The following is a 27,897-nucleotide window of genomic DNA, read 5'->3' as shown; positions in this document are numbered from 1 at the left end:
GACGAAGGCAAATGGCAGCCGTCGAACAGAAGGGGGGCCAGAAGAAAAAGAAATAAAAATAAAAAAAAGAGGAGGAAATCAATGAGAGAACGTGTTTGGGCCGGACGAACCTACGTAGTGTGAAGTTGCGGCTCGCCGCGGAACCACAATGACATGTCGATCTGCGGCACTTCGCTCCCGTCTTTTCTTTTTCCTCGCAGACTCAGATGATCGGCCTCTACATTCGCTCGCCTATCTACTACATCGTGCATATTCCCGCGCGTGCATGCTTTTCCCGTCCAGTCGTACAGCACACGAACCGGCATCTCAAACCACCTTTGCCCCTCACTTCTACCACTCACTTCAAACGCCCCCACACTAAGAGCTTAACCTCACATCAAGAACCTAGCCAACCGCTCTCTTCACCCATCAACCACCGACCAAATTTCCAAACAAGCCACAGCCTACTCGAAACGACACAAGAGTCCTTGGCATCGATTTTCTCCTCCACTCTCCTGCCCCGATGCTGCATTGAGCTCCCGCCGCTGTAACCCCCATTTCCGGACGGGACGGATCAAACATCTCAAAAGCCGGCCTTCTCCTCAAAGTATCTCCTCGCTGCCTCGGCCCTGCCCCATGGCAGGACGTAGACGGGGTTAATCTTACCGACACGATCCTCCTCATCCCAGACGCGGCGGTTGTGTTCGCCGTCCTGTGACGCATCCTCGGCCGCCCAATAAAAGCCATCGTTGAGCGGCGGCGAGAAGCTGTTTCCGTCACTGATAGAGGCAGTGCCGACGGATGTCCCGGGAGGAACGTAGCTGTAGTGGTACTGGCCGGCGCTGAGGCCGGACAGGTTATAGCAGCTGTGGTAACCATCGACGGGTCTGGTCGAGAGCGGAACATATTAGCTCTTTCGTCTCGATGATTTGTTCATTTCTTAACGACGGGGGTGATGTGCGTTTCGAAGTCATCCCGAGCTTGTGTTGATCATGAAGGAATTGACTCGGGGACTTGCTACTGGTTGCCCAAGAGCATGATAGCACGACACTTCTTGGCACCAGGAACGTGTAAGATGCTCGCGCCCGCTGGGATCTTACCCATAGCGATCACACGATACAATGGGAGAAGCTAGAAGGGCGAAAAGAAATAAAGAAGGGAAAAGACTTACTTCCCGGGCTTATCTCTCAAGCCGCCGCCCTTACCCTGGCATGCGCACAGGATGTACCGCACCATGCTTTCTCTGCTCCACAAGCCGTTCGCGACACTCCTGTCCGTCGTTCCAGGGACCTGCAGCGCCGCTTCTACCAATGCCCAGCAGCCGCCGACCCAGTGGTTGTAGCAGCCATCAACCAGCTTGTTGGCGCGCCCGGCGAAACCGCCCTCGGGCGCCTGCTGTCGCGACGACAGCCAGTGGATCAGCGCAGGCAGGTCAAGAGTCCGATTCAGCACGTCGAATGGTGCGCCTAAGATGCAGAGGCAAGCCAGCGCGCAAAAAGCGTAGGCGCCGTGAGCCTCATTGGTGGGGGCACCGCCGATGCCACCTTCAAAGGTCTGGCCTGTGAGGGATTGTCAGAGGCTTTCCCTTGTTGGTCTAAGATGATCTCCAAAGAAGGATGATGAAACAAGAAGTGATGGCGTCAAAGTCAGGAGAACTTACAGCTCGATATCCACTCGGGCAACCGGTCAGTGAAAGTCGTAAGGCCGGCGGCACGGGCAGGTGCGTCCTGAGGTAGCTCGATCGGGAGATTGAGCAGGGATATGATGACCATAGCACAATATGCGCCACTTTGCGGACCGGACAAGTCAGCATATACGCTCTGTTAAGTGACGGGGTTCTGGGGCTTCGGTTCGGCCGCTCACCGCACATCTTCCTCGCCCCCATCGGCGACGGTGAAACCGCCATCACTTTGCTTCATACGGCCAAGGAAGTGCCACCTGTGGCATGGGGTCAGTTCAATCACGGTTTACATAATAGGCCAAGGAACACTAACATGGCTTTGCGGTCTGTCAGGTCGTAGGCCTCTTCTCCCCCTACGATGATGAGAGCGAGGACACTGGCATATGATCCGATGACATGGGGCGATTGGCCGTGTCCTCCGCCATAGCCGCCAGTCGAGCTCTGAAGGGGCCGGTACATCTGAACAGCACTGGCAAAGCAAGTCAGAACTCTGAATGTATACTGATTGCCACAGGCGCGGCACAAATTTATGCCATCATGTCGAAAGCCAAAAGCAGGACATGTGAGTTTTGACTGCCGGGTGAAGATGCTGGAAATCAACTACTTCTAGAGAGTGGTTGTTGGAAGCACCAACGGACGAGTAGTGCCCAAAGTGTCGGAAACCGGAAAATAGATTAAACAAAAGCAAACTCACCCTTCACGGAATTCGGACGTATCTTCTCCCAGAATGGCAATTGCGAAGAGACTCCAGTAAGGAATCCAGGGGCGGCTGGCGTCCATGGCAACAAATTGAGCTGGATAATCGGACAATCCATCTACAGCGTACTCAAGATGTTCTTGACGGAGCAAATGCGGGATCCCGTGCGAGTTGAGCTTTAATTTGTAAGGATTCTCGACATGGAAAGGCAGGATCTTCTCCACCGTGTCCCGCTGGTCTTCCGAAGATTTCGTCTTCAGGTGGTCAAGCAACGGCGGCAGAGTCGAGTACAGAGCGGGAGCCTTTTGCTCGATGGAGAGGTCGACAAGGTCGGGCACAACCTCGCCCTGTGGCGAATCTTCCTCCATGTCTTCAAAGTCGTCGTCGTCGCTAAGTTCCTGCAGGCGCGAAGGGGGAGACAGCAGCTCGTCCAGACGGGCAGACGGCGACGCCTGGGCGGGGTCAGAAGCTTGCGGGTGGTGGCGTTGCGACATGGCGGAGGGTTTGAAGACGACCCGGCGTTTTCGCATGGATTGCAAGACAAAGAGGGCCCAAGAGTTGTCTTTGGGACCTCTTCCTGAAAGCATACAACGAGGGGTTCCGGGGCAGCGTTGGCGAGCTCTGGGGTTGTCACGAGCTCATTGTCAGCGCCCCGCGAATCGCTTTCGGCCAACGGGAAACACGCAAGCCGGGTACAGGAACGACCCTCAGAAGGCAGCGCGTTCGAGATGAAGCGGCAGGTTGGACTTGGGTGTGACTGCGGACATTTTCGCACGCGGTCGTGGAGCAATGATCTCACCGCGGGGCATCGGCAGCGGAGTCGCGCCGCCCAAGCTCGCTGGACGGCCGTGCTTTCCTTCTGAGCCTCTGCCCTTCACCCACCCGCGAAAGCAACAAAGAACCCCCCGCCTGCCGAGAGCTGTCTGCTAACGGCCCTGCCCAGAGCATTCCCCATCCAGCTCGTGCCGGCTTCTCCGCTGGCCCGCCTCGCGACAATGCCGTTCGACACCTGAAACACCTGTCTTCGTCCATACACTCGAGCATCGCTCCCGCCCTGCGGCACGTTTCCCAGTCCCGTCGGCCTTGCGGTCGTTGTCCCTGCGCCATCGCGCTCTCTTCCCATGGTCGATGCCTCGCACATGCCCGATGGTCGTCGCGCACCCGCCGTCGTCACAGGATCGACGTACCGTATGCCCGCCTGCATCCATACCAGTGATTTTGAAGCGATGCTGGGGAGGGATGATATTCATTGGCAGGGGACGGCAATCGCTGCAGCAGTCGACAATGGCGGCTCCGTTGGGTTACATGATTCACACGTCGGCCGCGATGCCTGGTGGAAGCCACCGCGGACGGCATGAATCTTGGCTCGCCTCCACGATCATGCGTGCCGGATGTCGATAACGCGATGCACGTTGCCGACATGACTCTGAATGCGCCTGATCCGGCGCGCGACGGGCGAGCGGTTTCAGCTTACCCGAAAACTCGCGGCTGAGAGCCTTCCCTCGAACTTCTACGCCCTCATATTCACTATGCTATTATGTCTGACAAGGACGGCCCGCGGTTTTCACTCAGCACCGATTTGTTGGCAGCGCGCCCGGAAATTATGGGGGGCCGGCCGTCTCTCGCGTACCACCGCATCGCCGGAAGCAAAGAGAATGCATATTGCAGTATACAGCTGCGTCGCTTCAGCTACAAGGGTCTTCCCTCGCTGCAGACAGAGTGCATCGACTGAATGCTGCAGGGTACGGCGTGACCTGATCTCAGGAACATGCTGCGCCTCCTGCTGAGATCAACCTCCGCACACGAGAATCCATGTTTGGCGTCTAGGTTCTTTCATGTCTGACAAAGACCTCAGCCGCACCGTAGCCCTTTGGACGAATTTCTTGATGTGTCTGAACTATTTTCAGGGTTCGCCGTATGCACTCCTAGGGGGCCACGCAGAGTAAGACTGTTCGACGTGTTCCGCTGCCGCGGTGGCAAATTACCGTGACCATTTAGAGTCAATCTCACTACACAAGAGGTCGAGGTGTAGTTGATCGCAAAATATTGGCCGTCCCCAAATTGTCTTGCTAAAGTATAGCACTGTACTTGCGTGGGCAGTTGAGGACTCCGCTTGGATGTTCTTCTGTGATATAAAGGCCTACATCTACACTTGGTATCCGCTGCAACTACTCATGAGACATGCAAGGGCATGATCGCCCGCAGTCTACTGTGGAGTCATACTATCTCAGGGCATGTCTCTTCGTTATTTCAGACATATGGTCGGGCTCGCCTTGAAGAAGCATCGTCACAGGATTAAAGCTTTCTCCAGATCAATTACGCAGACCATTCATCCGACCTATCTAAAGAGGAGCCCTAATGCAGTACGAGTCTTGCAAAGGAAGAGGTGAATAGGGATTGCCAATCGGCATTTCCCCGTGTTGGACATAATACTTGATCGGCTGACAAATAGGCTTACTGTGCATACTTGCCACTGAAGTTTAGTTGGCTGCGATATGCTTGCAGTCACCGACCGACCCGCGTTTCGCAACTTGATGCGGCCGATCTCGGACAAGGAAGAACAGTCATTCCTTACTCCACCTTTGTCATTACCCCACTTCATATACATCCAAAAACTACCTTTGAATCGCTTTTCTTATGTCTTCTTCATCGAGGTCTGGGGCTTACAGAGCACTTTTACGTTCAAAGTGTCCACTTCATCTACCCAACACTTTACCTGTGGCATCATGGCCAGCTTACGAAGCATAGAGGCCTGCCAGAGCCAGCTCACATGGCCTGGAGCGGCTGAAGAATCCATGCCGCCAGCAGAGCGACCAAACAACCGTCTCGAATCCCTCCAGATAGAGGAAGAGACGCCACAGCAGATTGATGGAGGCAAGGCGGCATGGCTCGTTCTGGCTGCTTGTTCAATGATACAGGTCCCAGTCTGGGGTACAGCTCACTGAATTCCAGCAGAGCCCTGTCGAATCAGGTCTGTGCTAACCGCGATTCTAGGCTTTTCCATAGCTTTTGGCATTTTCCAAGAATACTACTCCAGTGCTCCGGGCCTCCTTGGCGACAAGTCAAGTGTTGCCAATATTGGCACTACCTCAACTGTACGCTCTCACCCGGCGATATCCGGCAACTTTCCTACCTGCCTGTTTGCAGAAAAAGCAAAATCAAGTCCAGTCCGATGAGCAATCGAGAGAGACGTACAGCAGTACTGGCATCTTTTCCGCAATCATCCTATTCTACAGCCCGGCACTTTAAGGTCACATAAGAACAACACTTTCCGTATCCTCCTCTATCTGATAGGAAAATGCGAGAACTGACTCATCCCCCGTACTTGGGGGAAGAAAAGGGCATCCTCTACCTCTCCGCACCGCTAACCTTCACGCTACCGGCGCTGTACCCTTCGGTGCGCCGGTGGTTCGGTCCCATCGGCTTACTCGTGCTCGGCGGCGGCTTCCTGGCATCAGCGTTTGTGCGGCGGGTGTGGCAGCTAGTCGCACTGCAAGGCGTCGTCGTGGGCGTGGGCGCGGGCCTGCTCTTTGCGCAGTCGACGCTGTGCCTGGACGAGCGCTTCGCGCGGCGCAAAGGGCTGGCGTACGGCATCATGTGGGCGGGCAAGAGCGCGACGGGCGTCGGCTTGCCCTTTGCCATGTCGGCCGGCTTGGAGCGGTTTGGCTACCGCGCGACGATGCTAGCTTGGACGGTTGCTGTGGTAAGTTTGTGTGGATTTTAGTTTTCTTGGATGTTTTTCCGGTTGGTTTTTTTTTCTGTCTTCCTTTCACTCTCGATCTCTTCTGAGCCTATCACTTTGGTCATGTGTCTTTTGAGTTTTGAGCCGCTTAGTCTGCAGTCCGTCATTTTTCTTCTTCCAATTTCAAGTCACAAGTCATCGGGTGGTTATGCAGCGGTGAACGGGTTCGATCGGGCATCGACTATGGATTAGGCCCTTCTGACTCTTGTTAATCTACAGTTTTTCACTGTAGGATCGCTCAGATGCTTGTTCGCTGCGCCCAAAATACATGTTACTAACTGCACATGGCAAATGCCGGCAGATTGCCATCACGGCGCCACTGCTATTCGTCCTGCGCCCACCATCGAGTCCCTCATCGTCAACGGGATCCTCCATGCCGCCGTCGTCTCCCTCATCATCGACGCCAAGGGCCAACAACCCTACAACAACCAACAGCAGAAGAAGCACCGCCACCGCCACCACCTCAGGCGACCAGCATCGCCGCAGCAACAGCCGCAGCAGGAGGCCACGCCTCGACGCGCTGCCGCTGCTCCGTTCACGCAGCTTCTGGGCGCTTCAGACAGGAAACGTGCTGCAGTCGCTGGGCTACTTCCTTCCGGCGGCGTACCTGCCCAGCTACGCGACACAGGAGCTGGCGCTGCCGGCGCGGACGGGGGCCCTGCTCCTGGCGCTGCTCAACGCCACGTCCGTCCCCGGCGGCATCCTCATCGGCGCCCTGTGCGACCGCGTGCATGGCGACAACACTGCCCAGGGGATGCGCCGCGTGTTGCTGGTGTCGTCCCTTCCCTCGGCAGGAGCAGTGCTCCTGTTTTGGGGATTGGCGGGGCCCCGTGGTGGTGGTGGCGCTCACGACGCAGGTACGCACACATGCCGATTGTTTCCTCCCACTCTCCATCTTTTCCTTTTCTCCCTCTCTTTCCTTTCCTTATCTGGTGATGAGTCAAAGTACATACCATTAGCGTGGTGGCTTGCTGCCAACAATAGTAGCCGACCAGCAAGCGGGAAGTGCGTGATGCTAGGCACTGCTAGTTCGTCCAGTAGCTCGGTGGGGCCAATACTGTCCAGTTCACCAGCTAACCATAGAGGTATTTTTTTTTTCCTTCGTTCCGATCTGATCTGTTCTATAGGCAGATTCATGACTAGTGCTGTCAGCGCCAGCAACAGCATCAGCGAAGCCGGAGCCACCACCAACAACACACTATTACAAGCTGCTACCACTACGGCCGGCAGATCGACGCCATCATCTTCGTCTGTCGCGCTGCTAGTCATCTTCGCCCTCGCCTACGGCTTCTTCGCGGGTGGCTTCAGCAGCACATGGGGCGGCGTACTGCGCGAGCTCGAGCACGAAAACTCAACGCTGGATACGGGTTTCGCCTTTGGCTTGCTGGCGGGCGGACGCGGCGTCGGCAACGTGGTCAGCGGTCCGATCAGCGCCGCGCTCATCGCCTCGACTCGCGCAAGAAACGCCGCAGCGGCCGCCGCTGCTATGGTGAGTGGTGGTGATGGTGATCATGGGCAGATGATGGACAGCAGCGGCAGTAGTGCGAGTAGTGGGGGGAGTGGAGGTGGTCTCGCAACCGCCGCCGGTGCGTACGGCAGCGCGTACGGGCCCATGATCCTGTTCACGGGCATCTCGGCTCTGCTCGGAGCTTGGGGTTGGTTGTGCCAGCGCCCGCCCTCGTCTGCGCTCGCCTTCCTGCATCCCGCGTCATGGCGAGGGTGGTGCCAGCGCGCGGCGGTGCTGTGCCGTCTGGCTGTCCCCGCGGCGCACTGGCGACCGCGACGACGGCGACCGTGGAGCTGGGCCTGCGTCAGAGGTGGTGCGGGTGGAGGCGGCAGCACTGATGATGGTGCTGGTGGTGCTCGCGGCGCTCGCGGCGCCCGAGCACGCCAGCTCGACAGTGATCCTCGCCACCCGCCCACAACTTTTTGAGTCAAGTCCCCGCTTGTGAGGCTGAGCGAAGCATGGGGCACGCACTCGACAAGGCAGCAAGCCATCAAGGCGCAAAAGCAGTCTGAGCGCCCGCTGGTCGTCCGTCGTCGACGTCGACGTCGACGTCGCCCGCCTCACCACAGACTCGCGCTCGTACCCCAATGCTTTGACCCGCGCGTCCCCGAGCTTTCCTAGCCTTGCCGCGGACTGGCGCGCGCGCGTCCGCAGCGTCCGCAGCGTCCGCGCTGCACGCACCACCACGTCCACGCGCGTGACGCCAGCAGGACTGTGTGGGGAGCCAGACGGTGGCGAGCAAGCGTTTGTACGTGCGTAGACGGAAACGGCACGCACCTTTGGGCCGTCTGCGCCTCTGGCTGCTTGGTTCAGTCGCGTGGTGTGGGGACCGGGTAAGGGGAAGAAGGAGCGCAGCGACGAAGCCAGACGTCGTGGGTGGTGCACCGGTGGTGCTGTGCTCGTGGCAGTGGCCGGCTGGCGGCCGGGCGGCCGGCAAGATTTTTCCTCTTTTTTCCCTTTTGCTCAATTCTCCTATGCGAGGCAGGCAGCTAGAGGCGCTCACGCGCCACGCGAGGCGGAGAGACTTTCCTCGACGTCGTGTCTGGCGGCCGGATCATGCGTCGTGGTGGCGGCGGCGGCCACGGCGGCATCGGCTGGGGTCGGAGGTCGGAGCGAACGGCTGGAGGGAGGCCTTGCTGGTGAGAAAAAGTTGGGTTGGGCGCATCGCTGGCCGCCCACTGACAGGATCTCGCGCATGGCGAGAGGTCCTCGGCCCCGCAGTCAAGATTGACGGGCGTTCCTGATGGGCTTAGGTCAGGAGCGGTTCGGCCGGGCGATTGGACGCGCTGGTGCGGTGGGGCCCGCCGACTTGTCGTATGTAGCTAAGGCCACGAGCGCCGTCGCCCAAACACGTAGGTTCCTGGTCAGGCTTGCCCTGAAAAATAAATCCGACCCGCGTGCCTCGGGCTGAACTTCGGCGTCGAGGCCGACGATGCAAGTCCCGGCCAGAGCCGGGGACCTGATTCATCGCGTGCGTCGTCGCCCGGCAACCGCTAACCGCTGGCGATGGCGTGGACGCGGGCGCGCGAGACTGTGTGTCTGGGAGAACAGCATGGCAGGCATCCGTGCGTCCTGCGCAGTCAATCATCGGTGCCTCCCCCTCTCTCCCACATCGCGAGACCCTGATTGCACGGGAAGAGGGTCGACAGGAGTCATGGCGGGGCGCCGTTTCTACAACGCATCTCGTGGGTGCGGCTCCAGCGGAGTGGCAAAGGTGAGCTGTGTGTATCGAGGCCCTGAGCAGCAGACGGCTCGAGGATGCTGCAGGTTAAAAGGCTCCAGGCCCCGAGGGGGGTCTGTGGGGGGCGTGACTCCTGCATGTTGACGATGATTGACCAGGCGACGCATCATCGAACAACAGCGTGGACGACGAAGAAAAAAAAAGCGGGCTGCTCCGCCCGCTGCGGACGACCCCTCAGCGGGGCCACTGATGAAACGGATTTCTTCCAGAACAATTGACAGCTGGCCGGCGTCTCCACTAGGACCACCAATAACCCCGTCTCGGCGGCCGGCGAATCGCAGCGCAACGAAGGCCGCCGCCGTAACTCACACTAGATGTCCTTATTTTGGCATCATCTGATAATTGATACGTAGCCGCTAATTGCGCAATAATCCGCGGGCATACCCCGAGGACTTGACGGAGAATTGGACAGCCCGCGGCGCAGCAACAAGTCTGGTAGCAGCTACTGTCTGGTTGCAGCGAGGCCCAGGAATGCAGCCATCGCCGCCAGCACCTCACATGTGGGGATGCCAGTGAACTGGAGGGGATTATAGCGGCGCAAAGGCGGGGACCGGGTGATGTACGCTGGTGGCGCCGGCGCAAACTGTCAATCTGGCGTGCTTGCGTGCTTGCGAGCGAGTCGAGGCGGCCGTTGCCTTGGGGGCTGGCCGGCGAGCGGAGGAGGCCAAGGGATGTATCATCTTGAGACACTGGATTCTTTGTACTCTCCTCTCTCGACTTCTCAACGCTCTCGAGCAGCGGTCCCGGCGGTGTGTGAGGTACCTGAGGCACCAGCCCTCTCTGCGCTTGTGCCCTTATCCCTTATCGAGGAGCACTGGAATGCTACCCAGATAAGGGAGCGATGAGCTTATTGGGGAATGCTGGGGTGCTGCCTGGAATCGTGCTTACGGCTCGGGCTACACGGTCGAAGCGCCCGATTCCATTGGATTCTGTTGCAAGCAAACGTCACTGCAGGCGCGTGGCTCTCGTCTCTGTGGCCGTGCGAGGTACGGTACACAGTACCTCACGCTTTCCCGGCCTCATTTCACGCTCTCGTGCGAGCCATGAGCTGCGAGACTTGCAGTATGCTGTGCACGGCGAGAGCAGGACTTCTTCCGCGCGCTCTCGCCAGAGGGCAGCTAATGCAAGGGGATGCCGTCGGGAGAACCAGCGAGATGGAGGAGGGGCAGTCACGCGGCTCTCGTGGACATGAGGGGGGGGAGTGAAATGATGCGCAGCATGTCTCCGCCTTTGGTGTGGCCGCTGTTGCACGAAACGGGGGCCGCCGTGGAGAGAGCGTTGAGGGCGGCGGCGGGCTGCACGGCGGCAGGGGCACGCTGGACGCAGAATGGACGCGTCTGGCTGTTTTGCTCTGCAGCAGCGTGTGGAAAGCCGCAGCGCGATTCGCTGCGACTCAACGGCCATGGTGGATGGCCCGCCAAGCAAGGTGGTGGCACGCCCTCAGCCAACCACGCAGGGCGAGCCGCGGTGCCACATTGGGGGATACGAATGCACACAATCATCTACGCGCGCTGCTGTGTCCGGTGGCTGCGGGCCGCCAGAGTCGCGCAGCTTGTGCCGCGGACGTCGGTGTCGGTATCGCTCCGCTACCGGGCTGGCAGCGGCGCGGATTGGCAGGCAGGCAAGGCAGAGGCACGCACGCGGAGGCGCCGGCGACAAAGGGCGGTCTCGCGTGCTGCTGACGATGCGGCGGCGGCGGCGGTGCGTGGTGCTGGGCCTCTCTTCACGCATGCCTCGACGCTGCTCGCGCCCAGGGCGCCCGCACGCCAGTCATATATCTGAAGCCCGTGACTGCATGTCACGGTGCCATGGCGGGCGGCGCCATGGGAGTGAGCGTGCCTGAGCTGACGATCGGCGGGCGGTCGAGACGGATCGTGATGATGGGGTGGTGTCTGCAGGTGCAGGGAAGCGGCTGGTGAGGCTGTTCGCAGGCGTGGGTTGGATGGCGCGAGAGGGGCAGCAGCCGATCGGGCGCGGCAGGCGGGTAAAAACCACGGAGCGGTTCGCGACAGCGCCAATCACACGGCCGCCCCGCGCCATTCGCACGCTGCTCGGGCGGTTCATCGCCAACTCGACGGGCGCAAAAGGACCGGTCGGCGCTGGCGGGCGCTGGCGGGCGCTGGCGGGCGATCGCTAGGCCGCTCTGGGCCGCCGGAGCCGTTCCGTCGACGGCGTTTTTCGTAGCGTGAGACACAGGCCCAGTGGGTGGAGGTGCAAGTGGGGGACGGCTGGGCGTGGCAGAGACAGGGCCTTGCTGGCTGCTGACCGGCCGGCGCGCAGCGATAGAGGCTGGTGTGATAGCCGGGCCGCCGGCTGAGCGCAGCGCTGTGCTTTGCCGTCGCCGTCAGCCTGCTGCGCGCCACCCTCGCCCTCGTCGCCTCCCGCGCCGCTGCGCCGCTGCACCGCTGCACCGCGGAGGGGCTTCTTCAAGTCGGCGGGAGCCCTGCGCATCATCCGGCAGAAAAGCAAGCAGCCTGCACGTCAAAGAGCTTGCGCACGACTCGCGGAGCCGTCGGTGTCGCAGCGCCCGCGCGGCGTGACCAGACCAAGCGCACCGGACCCTCGCTCGCATCGCCGGCCAATCAGTGCGGGCGCGCCGCCAGGGTGTGTTCACCGCTTCTTTATCCAAGTCGCCAGCCCCGGCGCGCGGCTTCCTTTCAACCAGCGTCGCCCGTCCCCCAATCTCACAGCCAGACAAAGCCGCCAAAGTGCGGTGTGAGAGGTGATCTTTGCAATTTCGCTGCTCCGCTCAGCTGAGTCTGCTCTCAATAATCGCGATGGATCACCTCGACTTCACCTCCGACGGCTTCTACGCCTTCGAGAACACCCTCCAAGACCCGGCCCAGCACCGATACTCCGCGTATCTCCAGAACAGCACCTGGCCGCTGCCGCTCGAGCAAACGCAGTCGAATATGTCTCACAATGCGCCCCAGAGCGCACACTCGAGGAGGGCCACCACCACCGCCTCGAGTCAATCAACCACCTCGTCCGCTCCACTCCAGGCCTATCACCATGGCCACTCGCAGTCGCTGGACCCGCAGGCAATGCTCTCGACGGCCGCCCACGACTGGCAGTTCCAGATGCACCACCCGATGCACCACCACTCGTACTCGCACGACAGCGCCGCCATCGACACGGCCAACTTCACCAACTTCGGCGCGCCGCTGCAGACGTCGCCCGTCGAGTACAACATGCCCACCACCCAGGCGCCCCTCGGCATGAGCACCACGACGATGCCGCTGGACATGGGCAACAACTACATGGCCATGAGCGGTGCCGTCGAGCAGCCCATGAACACCATGGCCCCCTTCCAGATGAACGACTTCCAGAACGAGCTGCTGAACTATCCCATGAACTCGAACGAGCTGGTCGCCGCCAGCGTCGCCGGCAGCTCGCCGACCGAGAACTGGCTCGAGGTCCGCTCGCTGTCGAGTAGCGACAATGGCTGGAGCACCATCGACTTCCAGCAGCCCGGTCGCCAGTCGTTCGATTCGTACACTGCCGAGTCGCACAACGGAACCGTCTTCAACCCCATCCAGACCCTGCACATCCGCACCCACTCGGACTCGTCGCAATCCGATGTCCCGCAGTCGGCGCATTCCTTCGGTAGCTATGAGGACATTCCCCCTTTCCCCATGCACTCGCCTCAGTCCGAGGTCGATTTCGGCACCGGCATGGCGCACGGCCTCCCCCACCACCACGATCACGACCACGACCACTATCACTCCCCAAGCCACTCCATCTCCTCGGTCAGCCCTCCGACCGCCTCCGCCACCCCCTATCTCATCAAGCAGTCTGCCTCTTCCTCCTCGTCGCCCACTTCTTCTGGTATCAGCTCGCCCCCCGCCTCCAGGAGAAAAAAGAGCCCGACTGCCAGCCTCGGCCCTACTACTGCCAAGGTTCAAAAGACCATTGTCAAGAAGCCGGCCGGCTCGGCCAAGAAGGATGCCAGTGGCGAGAAGCGTGTCGGCAGGAGACGCGGCCCTCTGAGGCCCGACCAGAGGCAGCAGGCTCACGAGATCAGGAAGCTGCGTGCTTGTCTGCGTTGCAAGTTCCTCAAGAAGACCTGTGACAAGGGCGATCCTTGCGCCGGCTGCCAGCCGTCGCACGCTCGCCTTTGGCAGGTTCCTTGCACTCGTATCGACATCAAGGACATCGCTTACTTCATGAAGGACTGGAAGGCAGACTTTGAGCGTCACGTGAGCTTGGGCTTCTCGGTTGGCAACATCAAGGGCTTCTCGACCATGGAGCGCCCGCTGTACATCACGCACGGCTACGGCTACTACCTGCCCATCACTGCTCGCGAGGTCTACGTCCGCGATGAGAAGTGCTTCGGCATGGACTGGGTTGAGCAGCCTCCTAACGACAGGCCCAAGGAGTTCGAGATCGCCACCGCTAAGCTTTCGGCTGGCATGGAAGGCGTCTCGCACGCGCTTCTTTCCGAGTACATCGACCGCCACATCGACGGCGGCTTCGAGCGTTTCATCGATGACTACTTCGAGGGCACCTTCTTCCTGAGTGAGATGCTCAAGACGGCATACCGGTACTACCTCAAGTCCAAGCTGCCCGTCATTCGCAAGGCTCTGAAGCTTGTTGTCGCGTACAACCTCACGCTCCACGTCACCATGGTCGAGGGCCTTTCGGAGGAGGAGAGCCAGGTCGGCAAGATCGACACCAACGAGAGCAAGTTCTTCGGCAAGACCGTTGCCCCTGTCATGATCAACTTCCAAGTCAAGTGCGCTCTCGCCGACATGTGGCGTGAGCTGCAGAAGGATATCCTCGAGGAGCTGTCGTCCCTCTACTCGTCCGTCTACAGCGGAGAGAAGCTCAAGAACTGGCCGACCATCTTCATGCTGGCTGCCATTCTTCTTGCTGTCTGGGAGGAGATGCAGTTTGACTGCCACTACAGGGTGCCCGACCCCGCTGCCGTCCAGAAGTTCTGCAACGACATGGAGAGCACCCCGGTCGGCGTCATCGTCGGCCTCTTCTCTGCCATCTCGCAGAAGCTCCCCGGCTTCATGGAGTGGGACACCAGGAAGCATCACCACCTTCTCGCCTCGAACCAGGCGGTGTGTGATGCGATGACTGAAGTCAGAGGTCATGTCACCAAATATGGTACGTTGCATTCCAATGATGACTGTTTCGAGCAACAGCTAACGACATGTACAGAGCACTACTTGAAGAGCCGGGCAGAGGCCAAATTCGACAGGAACGACTTCGATTCCCTGTCGAACAAGTTCCTGTCGAGACTTGTGATCCGCGCGAACTGACGGTTAGCACAATCACAGTCTTCAATCCTCGTCTAGTGATTGTGTTTTCTCGTTTTACGGCGTTATGGGCCCTCTTGTACAGCTTTTCCTAGTTTGCGACGAACAAATCTTTCGGCTACGGCGGCACTTTTCACGACTGACGGTCTGATGACGAGCACGAGCGCAAGCAAGCATTCCGCTTGATATCCCGACGACCCACCAAAAAAGGGTTCCGTCACGTTTACCCACTGCAATTCCATCTCTAACGAATTTTGAACGGCGTTTCTGGTTACAATTTCTCACGCCCGCTTACGCCGATGATGAGACGATACCTCAACAGCGTGTGTTTGCAGTTCGCATTTCTATCGCCTCTGGAGTATCTCTTACGCGGCAGCGGATGGCTGTATGCCGACATGTTTCAGCGTTTTCAACTTTTTTTACCTGGTCTTTTCGAAGATTGGCCTCTTCTTTGCTTTTTTGGGATTGCATAGCCTGCGCGAGCAAACGAGGAACAAACGAAGACCCACGAAAGATGAAACGAAACCAAAACAAGTTGTTCAAGAGCAGAACGACGCTACTACTTTTGCAAGGCACCGAACTCGTATGCGAGCACTTGGCGCCGCACCTTCTGGGCGGCCCTTGTCTCTGGTACGGAGTATTCCCAGACCGGGGCGCATTGTATCCTGTATGGTGTTTAATCATCAACGAATGGCTGAACTTCTCAAAGCGTTTTGTGCTATCTATTTTCTTGTCTCCTATTTATCTTGAACGTCAATGGAAACGGTACCGGAACGGGAAATGGTTACGATTGGTCCTCTGCGCTTGCTTTTTGTAGACTTCTTATTTTGAGCTGTTCTGGACATTGGTGGGAGGAAGGAAAATACGTCTGGGTATGTAGAGAGCCGTCTTGCGGCTCTCTTTGGGTATATAGCTGTAGGCAGTTGGAAAAAAAGGGTACGATGGATGCCTCCCCCCAAAAAAAACTACGTTCCAGGTCCTGATGTTGTGATTGGTCCTGTGCTTTACACGATTTGGTGCCGCCACTCTCGTGTGAAGGCTCGATCATGGGATGCAGGGTGGCGTTCGTGAGGTGAGACGTGCAGGACGGTAGGGCTGAGATGTGGCGAAGAAGGTACGTCTCAGTAAGCAGCATATGCGATCGTGGAGTTGGGAATACTGATTCGTTACCAGAAACCGGGAACAACGGACGAGCGGGAGCCTACCGGAATGCGGGCTTGACGAGCCAATGAGCTTGCCATGTGGCCGAATGGTCTCGTTTTGCCGTGAACAGTCGAGTCGTGGGTTGAGGAAATGGTGGTGTTGTCTACCGCGATTGTCTGTCTGGCTTCTGGGAGGCAGGCAGCAAGCCACGAGCTCATGGCTAATGCGGCCATGGGGATGGATTCGCTTGCTGGCTGTGTGCGTGGCATATATCCAACAGTGACGACACCACCAGAGCTTCCTCTCACTCACCTTTCTCAACTGAACCCTTTCAACCGCCGCTTGCAGGCAGACAGTGCTCATCGCCACCCCAAAATCGCCGTCGTCTTCGTGCGCGCGCCTCAAGCACCATCCGTCACTGATCGCTGGCTTAGCTGGATCAAGAAGATCTTGGGGCGGGTGTCCAAAACACGACCGCCGCCGCCGCCGCCATCACTGCAACCACACCCTGCGCGACCTACAGTCATCGACACGATGCCTATCGCTCAGCTTCTCGCGGTTCGTCGATCTGGATCTGTCCACTTGCCAGCACTACCGCCTCTATCAAACCCTCACAGTGCAGTTGTCCATCCCCATCAGCGTCGCAGCTCGTCCGCGCCGTCGTTACTTCACCGCGCACGCGCCGGCGCTCCCCACCAGACGACGTACCCTCACCTTGAGAACTACTACAACGAAGCCCGTGCCGCGCAAGCAACGGCCGACAACAACAACACGATGCCAGTGGCCGCTGACGTTGACGTCGCACGTGACGAGGGCGATGACTCTGCCATGAGTGACGACGTATCGCGCGACGTATTCGGACCTGAAGCGACGACGACGACGACGACGACGACTATGACGACAACGACGGAGGATGACGAGCGCTGCTCCCGTCACTCGTCTCCCTCAGGCCCGCCCGCTGCCAGGACGTTGCGCACGCCGAGCCCTTCTCCGTCTTCTCTTCACTCTCCTGACTCTCCGCTGGCCGCCAGCCGCGGTTTCTGGACCAAGATGAGCGGAGTGCACGACAAGCACGGTGATGGAGAGGATCATGCGGTTGCCGGCTCTCTGCCGCCACGGTCGAGTCTGCGGACGAGTCTACGGACGAGGGGCGGAGAGAGCACGCGGAGACTGCGGTACACCGATTGCGGAAGCCCGACCCGCGCAGCGGCGGCGAGCACAGATGGGGAAGAGGACGATGGCATCGGCGGAGGGGCTTGCTTGATCGGCGAGGAAGAGGCGGCCGCGGTGTATCCGGAGTCCTGGGCGGTCATGGCGCAGGAGAAGGCTGCGCGGCGTCTGAATTTCATGGCTGTCGGCCCGCCGCAGACGCCTGCCGTGGGAACAATTCCCTTCTCAGGCTGCCATGAGCCGGAGCCGGGACCATCGGTACGCAACAGCAGAGCAATGCTTTTAGACGTCAGATAACGTGCCACAGACTCAGATCAGGAACCCCCGCATCACGACGCCGAACCGACTCGCCGCAGCGACGGGCACCAGCAAGCACTTCCGAAAGACGAGCCCCGACCAAGGCGGTGCCGTCTCCCCAACCGTCCGGACTCTTCCGGCCGGCGCGCTTCCGCTTTCCGACGGCTTTCAGATCACTCTCGGCGGCGAGCAAGACGCGGATCCGTTCGGCGCCGCAGCGCCGGTGCGCTCGCCCGCGCTGAACGACGACTCCAACATGGACGAGATCGACAGCTGTGTGACCCGGCTTTGGCACCTCTATGCCAACGGCACCGAGCACACCAAGCGCCTGTTGCTGCGCGATCTGCGCCGCACCATAGGCGTGCAGGAAGCACTCGGAGTACGTTCGACCGACGTCGAGTCCGACTGTTGATTGGATCGCGGGAGGGGGAGTATGGGTATCTCGATTCGTTGGTGCGTGGGGTCGGGTGTTGGCTAGATTCTTCTCTGTGAAGTCTTACTAGGCACCGGATACGGAACGTCATGGGCGAATGAAGCTACCCGAGCGGGATCAGATAGTTGCTTGGGGGGGGGTGACATGGTTGTCGAAGGCTTTCCGGAACTTCTTGATTTGGCAACACGGTGTTGGATGGCGCGATGACAAAGGGAGGTATTTAGTGCTTTCTCTCAGGTAGCTCAATCCAAGGCCCGTCACCTCCCCAGATTTCACGCCCTAAGCCTTTTAACGGTGCCGTGCATGAGTTGTAAATTCTTATGGAAATCGACCATCGTTCTAGGTCACCCAGCATTCCCGTTTCCGCATACGCGCCTACTTCGCTTCAAACTAGAGTGCCTTTCGTGACTAACTGGCCTACCTGGTATCAAATCTGTGGTGTAGTCTTTCAGTTTCGATCATCTACGCCTCCCGCCAGATACCGGCCAATCAAATGCCTGGACTTCCTTTCAAAGCAACATCGTACCATCCAGCAATCTCCTTGACTTCCCAGTTCAATCTAGAAGGCACCATCTACTTTTCCCCTCGGCCGTGCCCAGCTCCTTGCCGCCCGTCTAGTCGCGGGCTTCATAGATTCTGGTCCCAATCTGCACAATCTCCTCCATCTTCGCCCTCATGGCAGCACGTTGCGTCAGAGAACCCCTGACCCAGACCGTATGCCACCAGTTCAAGTCGCCGAGCATGTCGAAGAAGGCGTCCTCGAGCTCGAACACCAGCGGCTCCTTGGGCGTGGCGATTCCCGCACAGCTCGAGCTGTCCGGGGAGCTGCCGGCCCGCTGGCCGCACGACGCGGCCTCGTAAGCGCCGAAGTTGAGCTCCTCTTCCTTGCGGAGGAGGTGGGACGCGGATTTGGGGGCGCAGGCGCGCGTGCGCGGCGGCGTGAGCATGGCGCGGTAGAGATCGGCGTGGGTGCTCATGCCGGGAGCGGTGACGACGGGTTGGAAGAGGGGCTTCGGTGTGCCTGCATCTTTCTCGTAGGTCGCGGTGAGGTTGGGATTGTTCGCCTCACTCGTATGTTCCTTGGGCGCAAGATTCTTGGGTGCGCTCGTAGGCAAAGCGGTTTTGACTGCAATACGGCCTTTAGTAACTAAAGTTCCTTCTATAGAGTATGGTATCGGGGTATGCTTACCTGGAGTGTGCTTGCCCGGTGCGACGCCCGTCGTCGTGTTAAGCCTAACCTTCTTCAATCTCTCGTTGAGAAGGTCCAATTTCTTGTCACACTTGACCCTCGCCTTCTCGAACTCATCAAAAGTCGGGGCACGTGGGAGGTTGAAGGGCCTTCCAGTGACCTTGGAGGGGACGTTGTCTTTGAATAGCTTGTCGGCCCTCTTCAAAATCACGTCATTCGACTTGAGTGCCTCCTTGAACGTGGCCTTGGGCTGCTTCAACGGATCCTTCTTGACATGATCGGCGGCGTCCTCAGGGTTACGGCTCCCATCGAACAATCGGGAGTTACTAAGATTGGCGTGGTTAGGGTTGTCAATCCGGGTACTCTTTTGGATATGGTCACGCTTGAGCATGGGACTGCTCATGCCGAGTCGGGGCGCGGGTGTCTTGTCTTCAGCAGTGCAACTGGCGCCGAGCGGAGCGGCCTGAGTGCAAGGAGGGGATCCGCTCGTACCGTAGAGCATGTTCTGGTACGGGGGCATGAAGGTTGTCGGGGGCTGAGGGTAGACGTAGTTGTGCTGGCGCGGATAGGTATGGTTGTACGCCGGATGGTACTGGTACTGAGGCTGGGGACCGGGGGTGTACGTGTAGTAGCCAGCAGCGTACGGGCCATGCAGCAACGAAGCCGGAATGACCCTGGGTGACGGGTCAGGGCCCGGAGTGAAGGGAGGCACGGAAAGTTGACCAAGGTTGGCGTAGCCGTTGGGTGGCTGGAAAGGCTGCGGGACACGCTGGGTGCCAGAGCCGGCCGGGTGGTAGGCGTTCGGCATGCCGGAATTCTCCATGGTCAGTGTTGGGTGGAGCTCGTCAAAGAGTGGAGCGCAGATGGAGGAGGATGGTGTAGAAGAAAGAGGGACTAGGGTTTTATGTTGCCAGCAGGTAGTGACTACAGCTGCTCACCGGGCCCGAAAATCCGATGCCAAAATAAGAAGGTGCCAAGAGAAAGTGAGGGTGAGGCATAAGGTATTGATTCCAAGGTACTTCGCAACCGAGTATAAACTAGAAATACCGGGCGTCGTGCTCGCGTTAGAGCGTTATATGTACGTGTTCGCGCGCAATTCAATATGCGCACATAGTCGTTAGAGCTATAATCGCGCTTTATGTGTGTCTCCGCCCACGTGCTGAGAAGGTCCAGCTATAGAATAACGCTTCCGCGCTGCTAAACCCTGGACTTCCCCGCCTTTATCAATCCGTCGGGCTCCTAGGCCCTCCGCGCTGCCCGCCATGTATGATATGTCTACGGTAAGTCTGTGTCAGCTTTTCAAAGACCGCAGATAAGAAGGGCACATTGACGGAGACGGAGCATCATCCGAGAGACACCTCGGCCAACATGGACATCCTACGCACCCCGACACTTCCGACAGCCGGCTCGACACCCGAAATCTGAGCCTGGAGCAGTGGTATTTCGGATGTCGATGGGGCAATGGGGCACCATGAAACACCAGATAATCGCTGCATTCTTCACAAGTTCCAGAAATTGATCAATACCATTCATGTACCCTTACCCTTAATCGAAAGCCGCTCGAGAAAGCACCGGACCAACTCCCATCGATATCCGAACATCCTCGGGGCAGTTGCTACGTCTCCTGACCCGTAGCGCCACATTTGCGAAGGTGCGCGAGTTACAGCTCCTCCTTCTTGTCAGCCCCTTGACCGTCCTGCAGGGCGTATAAAGGCTGCGGATGGCCGCTGGCGTCGCAGCTGCTGAAGCGCCACCAGCCCCAGTTCCAGCTTCCAAACACGTTCACCATCATCCACCGGATGGGACCAGGCATCGGCGGCCACGTCGCCCACATGCCGTCCTCGTATGTCCTGTCCAAGTTCAGCAGGCAGAAGGGCACCACGTCCGTCATGCCCGCCTTCGTCAGCGTCGTTTTGCCCCACGCCTTGAAAGTGGCCGATGCGTTCGCAGCCTCCGGGCTGTCCGGCGCAGGCGCCGAGGGAAGATCGGCGAAGGTGGCGATCGTCCTGATCTCGGAGTGGAAGTGGTCGTTGAATGGCTCGCGGAATGTGTCCATGATGCGGACGAGCTCCCTGCCGTCGAAGGCTGCGGGCGAAGACAGGGATGTCAGGTAGGTGTTGTAGGCACCGAGGCCCTCCAGGAAGGACTCTGTGGGAGCAGTCCGTCAGTGCTTGGTCAATGTCTAGCTCAGGATGCTTGGCCTGCTCACCGTGTTCCTTGTGCGTCCCTTCCCAGATGCCCTTCTCGTTCAGCACTCCCTCAACCTTGGGGAAGAGCTCGGCCTCTTCGTCATCGTGGTGGCTCTTGACGAACCGGAACCACGCGAGACTGTAGCCGACAAAGTCGGTCTTATCGGCGTCCTTGATGTGTGGGGCTTGCAAGTAGACGGTGTTGAAGCCGCGGAGGATGGCATTGTGCAGGAGGGCCATGTGGGTGGCGCCCTTGGTCCAGATGTCGTCCTTCTTGGTCGCATACTGGGGCGTCTCAATGAGGGGGCAAGGGCCGTCAGCCCAGGGGGTGCCGGCGGGGATAGAGCTCGCCGAGGCAGACATGGTGGCAGGCAGCTGGGTGCAGAGGAGGGCAATTCCCAATGCTACGAGGGTGCGGAGTAGGCGGAATCTGGAGGCAAGCATGGCTGAAGCCGGATTGAAAGCGGGGATGCAGCCATGATGCAGCTTTTCAGCAGCTGTCGGTACATGGAGCTCGATAAGCAAGCTGCCCTAATCAGCCCATGGTCAACTGATGGGAGCTCTGGGAATGGCGGAGAATGGCGGGCCCGGAGCTCGGATGAGAAATCTAATCTCCGTGATTGGCTGGAGCTGTCGCACAGCTCCTGGACCGAAGGCCCAGATGTGCCCAGACGTGCCTTCATGTGCCTTCACCAAGCGTTAATAATGCCGCTAGCCAGGGCCGAAGCAGGCAGTTTAGCAGTCAATTGCAGGAGCAGCTCGACGCCCATGGCCGAGCGGCATGCCAGCTGTCTGTCATTCCTGACACAAGCTATCTCTTGTGACTTCCCTTTCCAGACACTCTCCGTTTCAACACTGGCCAAATCTCGCATTCCTGGCTTCTGGCCGTGCGAACCGCTTGCGAAGAAATAGATTGCACCTCAAAAAAGTCGGCTTAGGGCAGTGACAGGTGATTTCCTTGGTCGTTGATCTGCTGATGCTTGCAGGGCGAGTAGTCTCATCGGTCTGCGCGTCGTTCCGGTCAACTCGGTTCGGAAGATGAGGGTTGAGGTTGAAGCCCTTCGTTGAAGGTTGATGAATCTGGTGTCCATGGTGGTGGGCGCGGTGTCGGGTGGGCGCAGTGCAACACCGGCCCGCCTCTCGCAAAAACGCCTCCCGCTCTCGGCCAAGAGTTTGGCCATGTGACGCCCCCCCGCGTCTCCGCTCCACGCTCCGATCCTCCCGCTCCGCTGGAGTGCGTTTCGAGTTGCCTTCAATCCATCCGTGTCGAATCGAATGGCCGCAATGACTGCGATTCCGATGCCTGATGCATCTGCCAGCCGGGCATTGAACGTGTGGCTGCCAAAACGTCGCACAACATCCCTCCAAAGGAAAAAAAAAAAAAAAACCTCCCTCGGACCACACTGTTCCCGTTTCTGACGTGTACACGCGCCTCCTTGCGACACCACCCTGCTTGACAAGGTGCAAGTCTGCGGGGAAGGAATGCGGTGAGCGCCCCGTGGAGTCCCCGCTAGCGTGCCCTTTTCGAATTTCTTGTGCGTGTCGCGCGGCTGTGACCTGGTATGGGACGGCCTTCGTCTTCAACATTTGCAACGGAGTATTATTCAAGCCCGGCAAAAAGTTCACCGCAAATTTTGGGAAGCTGTTATCTCTGTGCCTAGGTGTCTGCCTTGTAATTCAGGCACCCGCATCTCTGAGGCGACGAGGAACAGCTGGCCAGGCAACTGTAACAGTGGTTAGTCAACAAGGCATGAAAACGAGTAGCTGAAAATGTATCGTCGAAGCCAAACCGCTGGTGTCAGTATAGTTTGAGACTCGACAAATGCCGGCAACCACTGTTTGTCAAGCTGCAGCCCTTCACAATTTATCGTCCCATCTCAACAGAGCAACGGCAAAAGCCTACCATCTCGGATTAATTTTTGGAACACGAGCCTGTTCCAAGGCACTGCGCTGGCAATGCCAGCAAGCAGAGGCTGACAACAGACAGACGGCGGCGCTGCAGCCTAACTACCTGCACCTCACACCGATGCCAGAACCTGCATGTGCGCCAGGTGGCTGTGCAAATCGACAGTGGCTTCAAGCGCAGGTGGGCGCTGGAGACGTGATGAAAATGGCGTGGGCGGACAAGAAGGGCCGTGAGCATGTTGGGCTGATGATGAGCTGCTGGGCTGATGAGCTCCTGGGCTGGGCTACCGGTTACCACCGCAGCCGGGCTGAGTAGTGGACCGCCTCGCCGCGACGAGAAGTTTCTTGAAGCTGCTGGCTGTGGGGCGGCTCTGACCCTGCCTTGTGTGCCTTGTGCTGGGTGCCCGACGAGGCTGTGAGGCAGCGAATCTAATCTTATCTGCATCGCACAGGATAATGCCACTAGCCACAATCTGGCGGGGCAGAAGCGCGTCATCGTTCCAGCCTTGCAAAGCGAGAGGAGAAACCGTTGAGGCCCACGCAGGCCCTGCAGCGGGTGCAATGGCCGCAAAAAGAAATCTGTGGCGACGGTGCGCGCGGGTTCCAGGATATTCCAGTTGCGTCGGAAAGCGGCTGCTGACATCACTGGTGGTGGCTGGCCCAGCGCGCGGTGTTGCTGTGGGCTGTGGCGTCAGATTTCCGCGATGCTTCTGCCAGATTCCAGCACCTTCTTTCGGCCTGCACTTTTCACTTAAGTACCATCCGCCCGCAAACGCTCAACCATACTTCTTCATCCTCCAGAATACTCTTGCGCATTCAATCGCACGAAGGCTTGAAGCTTTCTACCCGCAAACTTTTCACAGCCTTTCTTCTTCCTTTCCACCTTTTGATACCCGTCACCTAGATCCTTTCACCCTCACATCACAATGGCGCCCGCCATCGGTATCGATTTGGGTACTACCTACTCGTGCGTCGGCATCTTCAGAGATGACCGCATCGAGATTATCGCCAACGACCAGGGCAACCGTACCACGCCCTCGTTCGTTGCCTTCACTGGTAAGCCGCCTCACACTCCAGCCTGACCCCGTCGAGCATCTGCTAACTTTCGCATAGACACCGAGCGTCTGATCGGTGACTCGGCCAAGAACCAGGTCGCCATGAACCCCCACAACACCGTCTTCGACGCCAAGCGCTTGATCGGCCGCAAGTTCAACGACGCCGAGGTCCAGGCTGATATGAAGCACTTCCCCTTCAAGGTCATTGAGAAGGGTGGCAAGCCCATCATCCAGGTCGAGTTCAAGGGCGAGGAGAAGACCTTCACCCCTGAGGAGGTCTCGTCCATGGTCTTGACCAAGATGAGGGAGACCGCTGAGTCGTACCTTGGTGGCACCGTCAACAACGCTGTTGTTACCGTCCCTGCCTACTTCAACGACTCTCAGCGTCAGGCTACCAAGGACGCCGGTCTCATTGCCGGCCTGAACGTCCTCCGTATCATCAACGAGCCTACTGCCGCTGCCATCGCCTACGGTCTTGACAAGAAGGCCACCGGCGAGCGCAACGTCATGATCTTCGATCTTGGTGGTGGTACCTTCGATGTTTCCCTTCTTACCATTGAGGAGGGTATCTTCGAGGTCAAGTCCACTGCCGGTGACACTCACCTGGGTGGTGAGGACTTCGACAACCGTCTCGTCAACCACTTCGTTTCTGAATTCAAACGCAAGCATAAGAAGGCGAGTCGTCCATTTGAATGCTTCGTCTGACCATGAATTTGCTAACAATTAGCAGGATCTTACCGCCAACGCTCGTGCCCTCCGCCGTCTCCGCACTGCCTGCGAACGTGCCAAGCGCACCCTTTCCAGCTCTGCTCAGACCTCGATCGAGATCGACTCCCTGTTCGAGGGCATTGACTTCTACACCTCGATCACCCGTGCCCGTTTCGAGGAGCTTTGCCAGGACCTCTTCCGCTCCACCATGGAGCCCGTCGAGCGTGTCCTCCGTGACGCCAAGATCGACAAGTCGTCCGTCCACGAGATCGTCCTTGTCGGCGGCTCCACCCGTATCCCCAAGATCCAGAAGATGGTCTCCGACTTCTTCAACGGCAAGGAGCCCAACAAGTCCATCAACCCCGACGAGGCTGTTGCCTACGGTGCCGCTGTCCAGGCTGCTATCCTGTCTGGTGACACTTCTTCCAAGTCCACCAACGAGATCCTTCTGCTCGACGTCGCTCCTCTCTCCCTCGGTATCGAGACCGCTGGTGGTGTCATGACTCCTCTGATCAAGCGCAACACCACCATCCCCACCAAGAAGTCTGAGGTCTTCTCCACCTTCTCCGACAACCAGCCTGGTGTCCTCATTCAGGTCTTTGAGGGTGAGCGTGCTCGCACGAAGGACAACAACCTGCTCGGCAAGTTCGAGCTTACCGGTATTCCCCCGGCGCCCCGCGGTGTTCCCCAGATTGAGGTCACCTTCGACCTTGATGCCAACGGAATCATGAACGTCTCCGCCCTCGAGAAGGGTACCGGCAAGACCAACAAGATCGTCATCACCAACGACAAGGGTCGCCTTTCCAAGGAGGATATCGAGCGCATGCTTGCCGAGGCTGAGAAGTACAAGGCTGAGGATGAGGCCGAGGCTTCCCGCATCTCCGCCAAGAACGCTCTTGAGTCCTACGCTTACTCCCTCCGCAACACCCTCTCCGACCCCAAGGTCGACGAGAAGCTCGACGCTGGCGACAAGGAGAAGCTCAAGGCTGAGATCGACAAGGTTGTTGCTTGGTTGGACGACAGCCAGCAGGCCACCAAGGAGGAGTACGAGGAGCAGCAGAAGGAGCTTGAGGGTGTTGCCAACCCCATCATGATGAAGTTCTACGGCTCTGGTGGTGAGGGCGGTGCTCCCGGCGGCTTCCCTGGCGCGCCCGGCGGTGCCGCTCCCGGTGGCGCTGGCGGCGACGACGGCCCCACCGTCGAGGAGGTTGACTAAATTGGTGCGCATACCAGCCCTCTCTTTTCTTTAGCATAGATTCCCATCTATGATGGCGGTTCGGAGTTTTAGAGCCACTATAGGGTTTTGGGTTTGCATTGCTTGTGCTGGGTTCCTTTTCCTTTTTCATGATATCATGACGGCGGAATGAAAAGTTTGCTGTGCATGGGATTGCAGTTAATCTTTACCAATCATCACCAAGCATCCCCCTCAGGGGGGGGTGCCAAAAATATACTATTTACTACTACGTTTCGGTGCCTCTGCATTACAGCGTGAATACTGTAGAAAGGTGATGTCTTAAGTGGTCGTTTACTTCGCCAGACACTTGGAAAGCGGAAGTTTCAAAGCCAGATTAATCACATGACTCTTCATACACGGGCAGCTGAAGCAGATATGGAGTCGTAGACGTAATTTTAAATTGCATTTCTTCGTCAGTAGTCGAAGCACATAACCGGACGTAGATGTAATTCTAGGCGGGCTGCTTTTATGGGTACTCGAAGCAGACATCCGGACGTAGATGTGATTCTAAACGGGCTGCATTCATGGGTAGTTGGAGCAGACATCCGGACGTAAATGTGATTTCAAACGGACTGCCTTCATAGGTAGTCGAAGTAGATGTCCGGACGTAGATGTGTGTACACCTGTATAAGTGCATCCGGACATAGGATTCCACTACCCACGGAAGGTAGATATAGCTACGTTAGTTAACTTTATAATCCAACAGTGTTTTTCCCGTAGACATAGTGTTAAGAGATCCAATCGATGGCAGTGGAATACTAGATACATGTTGGCCAAGATGCGTTTCGGATAGATCGCTCACAGTTAAGTCGACTTTTAAGAGATGAGTATTCCTAGAATATCTACATATCCGTACACTAAACCCCGTTGCCTCATGGGAATCTCGGCCCGCTCTTATGTAGCGTTTTTGGGTATCATTTTCTCACTTCAACGCCTCAAAAACTTTCAACAACGCCAACCATATGCATTATTCATACTCCAGCGCCGGCTCGACAAGGTATGCACCTTTGGCCTCTCCCAAGTAAAGCCATCTATGCTCCCACCGACTACGCCGTTGTCTGCTTCCGCCTCTGGGGCAAGCCCGGAATCTCGATCTGATCCGGGTCCTTGGTGAAGGGATTGCGAAGCTCCTCACCGGGCTTACGCTCCTCCCACACGTCCTCGCTGCTGGGACCGCTGTGGTACTTGGCCTCCTTCTGCCGGTAGCGCTCCGAGACCACGCGCGCCTTCTCGGGGGCGCCGTAGGAGCGGGTGCGCATGCAGAACCAGAAGTCGGACCAGTTCTCGGAGCAGGAGCGCATCTCGCCGTAGCGGTAGATGTTCAGGGCCTGTCCTCCCAGTGACTGGCAGTAGAAGGCCCCATCGAAGGCCTGGCGGCAGCTCATGGTGGTGGGGAAGGTGGACAGCGTGGGGTCGGCGGGCGTGCTGGACTCAGCAGAGGCATCCGTGGTAGTGGGGCTCGTGCCGCGACGCTCCTCATCTTGCTTGATGGCGGCTTGGAACTCGGCGATGACGGATTGCAACTCTTGCTCTTCTTTCTGCTCGCGCGACAGAGCGGCCGGAAGGTTGTCTGTTACGACGGCAGGCTTGTCGGTGACATCGCGGGGGCTGGCGGGCGGTTGCGACGATGTTGGAACCGGGTCAGGCGTGGGGTCGGAGGGCTTTGTGACGGGAGTTTGGGGGTCTGAGCTCCACCACCAACCCATTGTGCTCGTGTGGGAAGAAGAAAAGTCGCGGGTGGGCGGTTCGGACACGGAAGTCTGCGGTACGGGTAGCGGGCCGGTTGCGGGAGATGGAGGGCGAGGTGGGCTTGTCGACGCGAGACAGATGAAGGCGGCTCTCGAGCAGGATGCGGAGCTAGGCGGGGGTGTAAGACGATTGCAGCACTCAATGTCTGGCAATTAAGGTTGCGAGCCGGAATGGACGCCGCGATCTGGGCTGGAGACGCGTGAGGAAATTC

At 58.4% G+C, this 27,897-nt stretch overlaps 8 protein-coding genes across 8 annotated transcripts; 4 read left to right on the top strand and 4 right to left on the bottom strand.

Moving 5' to 3' along the window:
* Window positions 1–562: 562 nt before the first annotated feature.
* BKCO1_100079 (protein farnesyltransferase subunit beta) lies at window positions 563–2,887 on the bottom strand (the record flags this gene model as incomplete). The annotated part of the gene is made up of 6 exons (XM_020270100.1): window positions 563–866; window positions 1,151–1,538; window positions 1,640–1,767; window positions 1,843–1,917; window positions 1,974–2,129; window positions 2,355–2,887. The coding sequence occupies 6 exons, from the start codon at window positions 2,885–2,887 to the stop codon at window positions 563–565; spliced, it is 1,584 nt and encodes a 527-aa protein (XP_020135225.1).
* Window positions 2,888–5,655: 2,768 nt separating this feature from the next.
* BKCO1_100078 (mfs monocarboxylate) lies at window positions 5,656–8,032 on the top strand (the record flags this gene model as incomplete). The annotated part of the gene is made up of 3 exons (XM_020270099.1): window positions 5,656–6,060; window positions 6,401–6,956; window positions 7,227–8,032. 3 exons carry the CDS (start codon window positions 5,656–5,658, stop codon window positions 8,030–8,032), a joined length of 1,767 nt encoding a protein of 588 aa, XP_020135224.1.
* Window positions 8,033–12,124: 4,092 nt separating this feature from the next.
* BKCO1_100077 (c6 finger domain-containing protein) lies at window positions 12,125–14,617 on the top strand (the record flags this gene model as incomplete). Its single annotated transcript, XM_020270098.1, has 2 exons — window positions 12,125–14,462; window positions 14,517–14,617. The coding sequence occupies 2 exons, from the start codon at window positions 12,125–12,127 to the stop codon at window positions 14,615–14,617; spliced, it is 2,439 nt and encodes an 812-aa protein (XP_020135229.1).
* A 1,290-nt stretch (window positions 14,618–15,907) lies between these two features.
* On the top strand, window positions 15,908–17,636 carry BKCO1_100076 (uncharacterized protein; the record flags this gene model as incomplete). Its single annotated transcript, XM_020270097.1, has 2 exons — window positions 15,908–17,185; window positions 17,235–17,636. The coding sequence occupies 2 exons, from the start codon at window positions 15,908–15,910 to the stop codon at window positions 17,634–17,636; spliced, it is 1,680 nt and encodes a 559-aa protein (XP_020135228.1).
* Window positions 17,637–18,271: 635 nt separating this feature from the next.
* Window positions 18,272–19,669, bottom strand: BKCO1_100075 (uncharacterized protein; the record flags this gene model as incomplete). The annotated part of the gene is made up of 2 exons (XM_020270096.1): window positions 18,272–18,783; window positions 18,847–19,669. 2 exons carry the CDS (start codon window positions 19,667–19,669, stop codon window positions 18,272–18,274), a joined length of 1,335 nt encoding a protein of 444 aa, XP_020135227.1.
* An 837-nt stretch (window positions 19,670–20,506) lies between these two features.
* Window positions 20,507–21,479, bottom strand: BKCO1_100074 (hemerythrin hhe cation binding domain-containing protein; the record flags this gene model as incomplete). Its single annotated transcript, XM_020270095.1, has 2 exons — window positions 20,507–20,994; window positions 21,056–21,479. 2 exons carry the CDS (start codon window positions 21,477–21,479, stop codon window positions 20,507–20,509), a joined length of 912 nt encoding a protein of 303 aa, XP_020135226.1.
* Window positions 21,480–23,866: 2,387 nt separating this feature from the next.
* BKCO1_100073 (hsp70-like protein) lies at window positions 23,867–25,919 on the top strand (the record flags this gene model as incomplete). Its single annotated transcript, XM_020270094.1, has 3 exons — window positions 23,867–23,996; window positions 24,054–24,640; window positions 24,726–25,919. 3 exons carry the CDS (start codon window positions 23,867–23,869, stop codon window positions 25,917–25,919), a joined length of 1,911 nt encoding a protein of 636 aa, XP_020135233.1.
* Window positions 25,920–26,983: 1,064 nt separating this feature from the next.
* Window positions 26,984–27,643, bottom strand: BKCO1_100072 (uncharacterized protein; the record flags this gene model as incomplete). The annotated part of the gene is made up of 1 exon (XM_020270093.1): window positions 26,984–27,643. The coding sequence occupies one exon, from the start codon at window positions 27,641–27,643 to the stop codon at window positions 26,984–26,986; it is 660 nt and encodes a 219-aa protein (XP_020135232.1).
* Between the last annotated feature and the right edge of the window lie 254 nt (window positions 27,644–27,897).

This window comes from Diplodia corticola (assembly GCF_001883845.1).
Source record: "Diplodia corticola strain CBS 112549 chromosome Unknown scaffold1, whole genome shotgun sequence".
Lineage (NCBI taxonomy): Eukaryota > Fungi > Ascomycota > Dothideomycetes > Botryosphaeriales > Botryosphaeriaceae > Diplodia > Diplodia corticola.
This window is presented reverse-complemented; position numbering and strand designations above follow the sequence as displayed.